The sequence below is a fragment of the Myripristis murdjan genome, chromosome 20 (genome assembly GCF_902150065.1).
Source record: "Myripristis murdjan chromosome 20, fMyrMur1.1, whole genome shotgun sequence".
In the NCBI taxonomy this organism is placed as follows: domain Eukaryota; kingdom Metazoa; phylum Chordata; class Actinopteri; order Holocentriformes; family Holocentridae; genus Myripristis; species Myripristis murdjan.
In genome coordinates this window covers 11,731,928-11,741,868 of record NC_043999.1, presented here as the reverse complement: position 1 = coordinate 11,741,868, position 9,941 = coordinate 11,731,928, and the positions used below count along the sequence as shown (strand labels likewise).

The 9,941-nt window shown below is 40.6% G+C and overlaps 1 protein-coding gene across 1 annotated transcript in view; it reads right to left on the bottom strand.

Moving 5' to 3' along the window:
* Positions 1 to 8,352: 8,352 nt before the first annotated feature.
* Positions 8,353 to 9,941, bottom strand: part of ptprn2 (protein tyrosine phosphatase receptor type N2) — a 117,931-nt gene continuing 116,342 nt past the window's right edge. Inside the window, exon 22 of the mRNA XM_030079828.1 lies at positions 8,353 to 9,693. Coding sequence (XP_029935688.1) covers positions 9,622 to 9,693 — 72 coding nt within the window. The 3' untranslated portion in view covers positions 8,353 to 9,621. The remainder of the gene's footprint in view (positions 9,694 to 9,941) is intronic.

Sequence of the window (9,941 nt, the reverse complement as noted above, 5' to 3'; positions counted from 1 at the left end):
ATGAAATTAAAGCACATTATCAGTTATTATTATATTTATGAGTCATCTTGGCTTCAAAATACTTATGTCTATTGGGATAGAATATCTGTTTTTTTTTTTTTTTTAAGAAACTGCCTGTTGAGTTTTTGGCTGCAAAATATTGTTAAATAAACATTTTGGAATGAAGTCCATATCTTGTTCTAAATGCATTATGGGACACAATGCATACGGGGGCAAACACTTTTCGCTGATATGCGACTACACTGAATAGTTGCAAATGTTTACTAGAATACACTGAACAGCCAACGCGTCTGGGGTAAAAATACGTCCTGTAAAGCTCGAATTCAATGGCATTCATCTCAAAGCTTGCTTAAAACTTGACTGAGCCCTGTCAGCTCATTAAAAAGTATAGAAATTCTGAAATGGTGACAGGAACACGGCAATTATCATGCTATTTTTTTCTTTATTATTATTTTTTTTTATTTTGTAGCTGTACACAAAGACAGGACTGCTGCCTCTGTAAACTGCAGAACGGACAGAGAGACAGGGAGGAGAGAGAGACATCACTCGGGTTGTATTATCAGGCCAAATATTATCAGACCATTTGGAGCAGCAGAGAGCGTCTTCCTTTGAAGAGAAGTTCAGGCCCTATCTGACATCAAATCATGGTCAAAGCACTGATGTGTGATTACAGAGAAATACCGCGGGTGAACACACATCCTACGCTTGGGCTCGTTCAAACGTCAGAGGAGGAACTCGACAACATCATCACCATAATATCGCATTTTATGTTATGAAGCTCAAGAGAAACATATTTGTGGGCTGAAATCTAAAAAAAAAAACAACAACATCCTGATTCTAAATGTCTTGTTTCACAGTTTGTGTTACCGTTTTGTTATATGTTGTATCATCAAACCAGATCAAATCTTGCTGTGGAGTTGACTGAGGAGGAATGGAGGGAGGAGACGGAGAGGATCCATTTAGGTTCATTTAATGCCAGGCTGCAGCTGATTCAGTGCAAAGCCATGCATAGATTACATTATTCTAAGGAAAAGAATAACAAAACGTATGTTAATGAATCTTATATTAGTGACAGATGTAACTTCTCACTTCTCATACCCTCTGGTTTTGTCCTCAGGTGTGTCCCTCTCTGCCATGATATATAGTGAAAATGTATGCTTTATTGAATCTGATGCACTAATTGCCTTGTTTGGTTGCTCTGAAGTTTCTCCTGCACTGCCCTACTGTGTAGAGCAGACCCTTGTGTTTGGGAAGCTCAAAGCAAAGAGGATAACTCTCCAGGAGTAGAAGGCTACCAGCGCTCCTCGTTCCTCCAGACGGTTTGGGGAACTGCTCTCAAGGATACAACTTGAGGGGCTTCAAAGCAACATACATGGTTTTCATGAAAAATTTGAGAGTATCTTGGGCCCAATTATTAGACACCTTAACTCTCCCTTTTGTTCGCTGAAGTCCCTGTTGCGTGAGATCCAGTTTTGCTGTTCTTCGCCGTACGCTTTCTCTTTAATGACAGGCTCATCTAGCTTGAAATATTGATGTATTCATCTCTTTCTATAGCCGGCCTTTCTTTTCTTTCTTTCTCTTTTTGCAGTTGTTGTCTGCTTTGATTTTTGCTCTGTTTTTAAAGGCAGCCTAAGCAGTTTCACAGGGGAGGGCAGCCCACCTTGTTATGATGTGGTGAAGAACGATGAATGCTACTCCGCTCTCAAATGAATAAAACTTGGAGTATTTCATGCCATTTTTCTGTTTTTGTGTACAATACCTGTACATTTGACATTAATATATCAGATTCAAGACAGGCATTTAAAAGTGTTACATTATTAGCGCTGGCATGAACCTGAGGGGTTTTATCCTTCCTCAGCCTCATTTTTAACATTAGTAAACAAAGTGGTGTGAACTCCCATTTGAGACCACATTGTTTGCCTTTAAATGTGGGAGATGTACGTTTGTTAGTCTGTTTGTAGATGTGATTTTTGTGTGTGATAACAATTACATATAACATTAAAAACGAAAAGGAGATTTCAGAAGAATCAGAGGTAAGCCTTTACATAACAAAAGTTGCTTTTATTATTTTTGTTTAAATGGACACAAAACATACATGGGACTACATTTTTCCACTTACCAAAATAAAAAATGATAAATTATGTAATCTCAAATAAATCAAATACTGTCAACCAACCAAACAAATGAATAATTATAACACTTGCTCCAGAGAGAAGGAGATTAGAAAGAAAGCAGGTCTGCACTGATGAGACAGGAGCAGGCAAAGTGCAGCATCGTGGAGTTGTTTATGCATTTAAATACACACATCTGGCAGTTTATTCCTATATTGTGTACATATATTTATGTATTACAACATATGTAGGCGATATAATGATAACCCCATGGTACAGGTATATAGTCTTACTGTAAATGCCTATATAGCAAAGAATTATAAAGTGCTTTTCAATAATGGACACTGGACAGCCAAGGAGAAATCGCTTGTCACTGCACAATAGTGAACCGCAGAAACACTCATAAACCATTAAATAATTATGAAATTCATGAGAAAATAAATGAAACAGAAAAATACCTATAAGATGCATAAACATACACACAGAGACGGATACAAGCCTCTTTTTTCCAGTGAGTCTGGAGCCCTAAAACACCCTAATCTGACCAACTGCTTGAGGAAATGCATCATCACTTTTTCCTCATGTCCTCCTCGCCTTCATTGGCTAAATTTTGATCAGGCATCAAAGTTTCTGATAGGCTGCTGCGGTGGCAGAGAGTTGTTGCTGTTGCTAGGATCCTGTTGCTAGGATGGTTGCCATCTCAGAGGCTCAGCAGGAAACATGTAATGAATCATGGATGGTTGATTTTTCTCTAAGCACCCTAATCTGTGATGCAGATGAGCCCAAAGCTTGCCTCCCCCATCTCCACCCTCCTCCCCGCTGCAGCCCAACCACCCCCCACCCTCCGAACACCCCCCACACCCCCACCTCTGGATGGATTCATTAAAAAATCCAAGTTTGGATTTGGAAGGCTGGCATTTCGCATGGTCCTGGGGTTGCCATAGAGGGGACCTGCAGAATACTGATGTCGATTCTCATGCAAAGGGGGGTGTCAAAGGTCATTATCAGTTATTTGTTGAAGGAGAGGCATAGGGCGGCTGGCTGCGACCCCGCCTGACCCCTGAGATTATTCTTAATCATGTGACTTGTGAAGCCAGGACAGCGTCACCTCCTGAGAGAGGAGATACGTGTTCCTCATCTCTCCGAGAGGTGCAGCCGCTGTGCTCGGCTAACCAGATGTTTAAACTCCAATTGTGCATTATTCATTTTTAATTGCAGTCAAAAAGAAAAGAAAAAAAAACAGACAGAATTTATAGGTGTGTGTGCTGCTCCCGCCATGGTGAGACATACAGTATACCATAGAGTATGTAACGCGATTTAATTTTGTGCTGCTCACAAAAGCATTTAACTAAGGAGGCTCGCTCACAGCTGTTATTGTTCTACACGGTACGGTATGTTTTGCTTTTGAATCTTATGAAAAAGCCTCATTAGAATTCACAAAAGGTCATCCATCGTGGTGCAAATGTGCTGTCGTGACTTAACAATCGCTGTGGGCATTTTTAATATCATGTTATTAGATTGTGCAGGGTATACAGGCCTGTGTTTAGCAGGGGAGGACACAGGGAGGGTATCTCAACCCTTCAATTGAACCACGTTCTGCATGACTTGTTTTTTTTTTTCTGATTTTTTTGCTGTCCTGTGAAAAGAGTGCAGCTGTTTCACATAAAGTGGCAAACAGTTAAACTATTCATATGAAACACTTCTCTTATAGACGCTGAACATTATCCACAGAGGGTAAGACAGTGTAAAAGTGGTAATTACCGACAACAGATGACAGACAATATGGGCCTGCTGCTATAATGGTACACAGTAGAAATAGTGAAATGAGCAGCTACAGTGACTCTGCTGTATGTAAACATCTTCTGTTCTTCTCTACTGTAAGTACTGGTCTTTTGAATGCTGCTGTAGCCTTTCATGTGATTGTTTTTGCTTATGCAGCTCATATATTTCTGTCTGCTCTGTCTGCAACATTTACATTTTTCCTTATCTTCTGTCCCTGGTCAAGTCTTCTTGACACACACTTTAAATTGAAGTGGCACAACCTTCATTAAACGATGATTAAAAATTAAATAAATATCACAATCCCATATATTTTTCCACCTGTGACCATTTATTAACCCCTTCCCTTCAAGGAGAAAGTGCATCCTTGATAGTCACACTCCCCAAAGGGTAGTTTTCCTACCCTTTGCCCGCGTCTGTCCTCCCAGCACATCACTAAATGATCTTTTAGAATCCAGTTGTATACCCGACGCTAATGTGTTCTGACACATTTGTTCACAGTCTCTTTATCATTAATAATTATGCAAAGGAGCTGCTTTCTCAGCCGAGCAAAAGAAAGCAATCTTAGTATGCAAATGGTTAAGGTCCCTGCGGAGTGTGGCGATTAGATGTGTGTTGATAAACTCACTTATGATGAGTGACAGTGAGCAGTATTGGGGTCGCACTGGTCAGCACCGCAGCAGACACTGATGAAAACACAGCAGTGAAATGCCAGGATATCCCCAGATGCATGATGGGACAGGGATGAAACGGTGTAAAATGTCACTATGGCTGCTGTGCGCCCATTAATAACCAGAGAGGAGGAAGCGGGGGTAATGAGAGGAGATTTGCTTTCTGATTGAAGGCCTTGCCTTTTCTACTGAACCAGATGTTGGCCCTCTCTGCGACTCATCACCTTCAGCTGCCTTAACTGCTAAACATCCCATAACCTTTCACTAAACCTCTTATGCCATTATCCACAACCCTGTCCTAACTAGACTGCAAATTCCATGGAGAGCCCAACATCTGAGTTTACATCAGTCCTGTAGTCTGGGAGTGTATTTATGTTCCCTGGGCCCTATATTCCCACAAAGTAATGTTTATTTTTCATACTCCATTTTCAAACACTATTACTCACAGAACATATGCTATCAGATTATGCATTTTTGTTACTATACCAGAGGACATGGGCATTATTCTTTTATGTTTAGGGAACATAGGACTGTGTATGTGACTAATGTTTAATGTTATTTATGTGGCTAATGTTATTTATGCTGATGCTAATGCAGACTTTGATAAGGCTTTGCAAAGTTATTTAGAAGTATATTTGAATCAGAGTATCTTTGCAAAGTGCTTTACAAAACAAATGAGAATTAGAGCAAGAGACAAGAATACGAATTGAATAAGAAATATCAAAATATTAAAAATATGGACATTACTTGACTTTGTCTGTTGAGGGAACATGAGATTGAGGGAACATGGAAATGTTTTCAGTTTGAAAAAACCTGTTCTGAGGGAACGTAGAACCCAGGGAACGCAGGCTGGACCTCCTGTGGAGCGACACCTGAGGATAAACGGCTCAAAATTTATCAGCCAAGCAATCTTTACAAACTTGTGTTTGAATGATAACCTGTGGTAGGCGTTCTTTTCAAAGATATGCACTGAAGTTGCACTGTGTAGTTTTAACCTTTGTTTGAACCTTCATAAAAAGAAAAAGAAAAGGAAACACAGCAGCTGGAAAAAGACAAATAGGATCCCTGGCACATTATCTGAAGCTGGATAAAGCTGTTTTGGTATGGTGGTTGTGGGCTCCCTGTCACTTCTCTTTGCTTGAAAAAAAGCCTTTTTTTTTTAGTTGTGAAAAGATGAGAAAATTTTGCAAGCATTTGCAAATGATTTATCCCAAAGCTACATAGTCAAGATTTAAGAAGTAATAAAATCACATCCATTTTCATCTTAGTCATGCTTACTTGGTACGTATTGCAATACGGTCACACATGATGTTTGATCTGTCACTTTTCATGTTGAGGATTGAAAATGTGCAGTGAACAAAGTTTTTGTGACAACAGGGTGGGAGTCCACATTTTAAACCACAAGTCATTGCATAAGCATGGGTGTGCGTAACTATTCAAGCAAGATCAATTTTCTCAGGATCAGCATTTTGACAAACAGAGAGAAGAAGAGAGAGACACTAGCCGAGAGTGCCAAGTTTAAAAGCTTGTTTGTTTCTTGAGAAGATCAAAGGTATCAAGGCCTTGGACAGACATGAGAGGCACAGCCTCTGCAATCTGCTCTCCATTCACTCCCAACAACACCAGCAAAGAAAAACAAGGCTTTTCTCTTTGGGAAATCCTGGAAAGCATCCCAGACAGTTTTTCCAACAAGCAAACACTCTGGGATTTCCCAACCCTCGCCACAGGGAAATGACATGTTTGTCGGCATGTTGTGTTATCACTGAAAAGTTGAATGAGCCGCAGGTGTTTTTTTTTTTCTGGTGCAGCAGCAAAAGCATCTCTTGGACTCCAAAATTTAATGTGTCTTGAAAAGTTAAGTAGGTGGGTGGTAAGGTACTCAGCAGTTATTATTAAGCATTAACGAATGACGTCTGATTACACCCACAGTCGTTAAACTTTTTTGGTCCATGGTCCAGTTTGGGTCCATAATTCAATAGAACACAGCCTAATAAACAAAATCAATTATTTTTGTTGACTTATCCACAATATCTTAAGGGGATAATTCACCCATGAGTCCACCCGAGCAATGTTATTAACAGCATTTCCCACCAAGCCCAAAGACTTCTCGAAGCCAGCCAAAGTACATCTAATGAAGGAAAGAGCAAGAGTCTGCCCTGGTTATCCACAGAGGAGCTACTGACTGGACGTGCGATGCATTTTCTAAGGCCAGCCATGAGACCGCAAATGAGACTGCATGAATTTACAAGCGTATCAGAAGGATTGAGAGCCAAGAGTGATTACAATGAACCATGGAGAGCCAGAGCAAGAGATCATGAAAGAGTGGGCTGGAGCCGTAAGGTTCACTGAGGTTCATGGCTGAAAAGGCCCACTCGACGTTCTTGGCTGTGTGGAGAGCCGTCTGAGGGACCTGCACTGTTGTCACTGCATAATGAGCTTTATTATTTTTTTTTCTTTTTTTAAAAAAATCAGCTTGTATGAGGCCTGAATGACTCATCCGCTTCAAGATGGCTTCACTTCAAAACTTCTCTCTCCAATAGATGTTTTCCCTTATTTCGCACTCGTGACTTTTCACTTTTGTGTTTTTTTTTTTTTTTTTTTTTTTGGGAGGGTTGGAAAATGTGCCCTGCAATGCCAGGCAGGTTATCCATTATTTTCTGGTGGCACCGTGTTTCCACATACTTTCAAAATCATCTCTTATCCCACTGATTCGCCGGCACTCATAACAACAGTGAGATATGCTGATTTGGACAGATCTCACTCCAAAGACTTATCCGAGCTTAAACAGTAATTTAGAAATCCCTAAATTAAAAATCACTTTGAGTTAAACCAAGCATCCAAAGAAGCAATACACTGTATCTAATTTTGTGACTTTTTCAGAATGCATTAATCCTCCCAAATGGGAGCTGACAGGATATCAAATGGTATTGTAGCACACCAGATACCTCAGGAAGCAATTACCATGAATACATTTTCTAATAAACTTGTACCCATCAGATGATAAGCAATTAAACATGCGTAATTATGGTTTCCATACAGTAATTTCTAAGCTGATTAGGTTTGTGTGCTTTACAACCTGAATGGAAGAATATTAATAGGGCTTTGGTTTGGTGCTGCTGGTTAGCGGTGGCAGCTCATCAGCGAATCATATGCAAATGAGGCCTCAGGAAGTGCATGAAGCCTCATCCCCAGCTATTAGAACTGTCAGGGGAGGGAGGGACATGTCATCGGGCAGTGCACACACACACTCATGCACACTCATGCACACGAGCAAGTGCACACACCCACACACTCTTAAAAGGTATGAAATATATGTATTCTGCGGATGCACTGCACATATTCAGGGGTGTTTGCACTCTTTTACTGTATGCTAATGCGAGCCGTATTGCACTCAAAAATACAAGAAGTGCTACAATTGTCCAATATTACGGTTTCTTTTACCTTTAGTCAATATTAACCGATTTAATTGGACAATGAACATCGGCAGCAATTGAGTCTTCTTTCCTCTGTAACACCGTGGACCTCAGTGGGCGAAATACAAGACTGATTTTATTTCATATCCCAGTCTGTCTCTGCACTGACAGAGTTGGCGAACCAAGCATTTCATTTGTACAAACTTGGAATTCATTCCAGATACAAACCCTCAGGGAGCGTGATACAGCTTTTCTTTGGGACTTTGCTGAGGGTAGGTTTCAATCAAATGCCATTCACTGTATATGCAGCTCTCTCCCTGTTGTGTTTGTGCATGCACGTTTGAGTAAAATAACACTAAACACCAGACAGCACAGCAGTACAATCTGTACTATGATTTATTAACAATCTGAATGTTACTTTTTCCACACAAAATATATAGTTTTCCTTGAGGCTCTCAATATATATATTTCAGATAGCACTATAGGGATTCATAAAGTCATTCATTGTCTATACATAGAGAGAATAACCTGTCATGTTGCACAAAAAAATCACAATATACCAGTGATGGAGGGACAAACAAATGTAACAACCATGTCAATATAATTTCTTCTTAAATATACTGTTAGTATCAATACACAATGACATAACAGTATTTCTGAATGGAAGCAGTCACTATTTCAGAAATTTGTTTACGTCTATCACACTGATATTAAAAGAAATGTTTGTGCAACAAACAATTCATGGTGTGAAACAATGGAGGCAATATCAATGAGGAATGCATAAGTCAATAAAAGATTTTTATCATTTGAGAGGCTTTTAAAACAACCAGAGCACCTCTCTTTTAGTAATACAGGACTCGTATGTCTGGGCTCAAAATACAATACACACACATCAACATCTATGCATGTGATGCTGGGTATATAGTAGTTTATTCAGATCACAGAGGAACAGAAACATGTGAAGAGTTTATTTCCAGAACGCTTTATATCCTCTTTTCAAACATGATCATCCAACATCTCAATTTATGCAATAAGTCTTAAGTATTTTCATTTTTTTTTTTTTTTTTTTTTTTTGGCAAGGTCTTAATTTACCTTGCCTATTATCCTTTCCAAAGCGAAATAATTTGCACTTTTTTTTATTATTTGCACCAGTGTTGGATATCTCATTTTGGAAAGAAAATCTTCACTTGACGCCATTGAAATAGCTGTTAGTGGCACTAGAACAGTAGGTTCAGTAACATCTTCATACATCACACTTATGGAGGACCAGGGTTCATATTGACAAAGGGTCTCATAGTAGGAGTGCTGATCGAAGTTGGCAGATCAGGCCCCACCGCCCCGCCTGTCCTTACAATCATACGACAATCTTATTCACCGCTAAACACGACGCTGACCCCAGATCAACAGTCATACTCTAAGGCAATTTGTGAATATGGATCCAGGTGAGATATCTGGCACAACATTCATAAGTATATATAGTGGAGAAGATAGAGAGAGAGAGAGAGAGAGAGAGAGAGAGAGGGAGAGAGAGACAGACAGAGGAGAGGGAGCTAAGTAGAGGACGGGCAGAGAGAGATGTCAGTCTTGAGTGGGCAGAGGAGCCGCTGCTCAGTGAGCGAGAGGAAGGTGGGGGTGCAGCTCGAGCCTTCACTGAGGAAGCGCTTTCAGGATGGCGTTCACCTCCTCTGCCACGGCTGTCAGCGCAAACTCAAACTGCTCCTGAGGAGGAGGAGGAGGAGGAGGAAGGGGAAGAGGGAGAGAGAGGGAGAGGGAAGGAGGGGGAAAGAGAGGAAGTTTTAGCTGGTTACCCTTCCATTCCTGTGTGCATGGTGATGTGTGTGCGGCTCAGGAGTGCCAGTGAGGCATAACAGAATGACAGGCTACCACCCCTCTGCTCTCCCACCACCGCCGCTGCCTCACCCTACATTCCTCCTGACCCTACCTGGGGTGTGTAAGGCCACAGACAG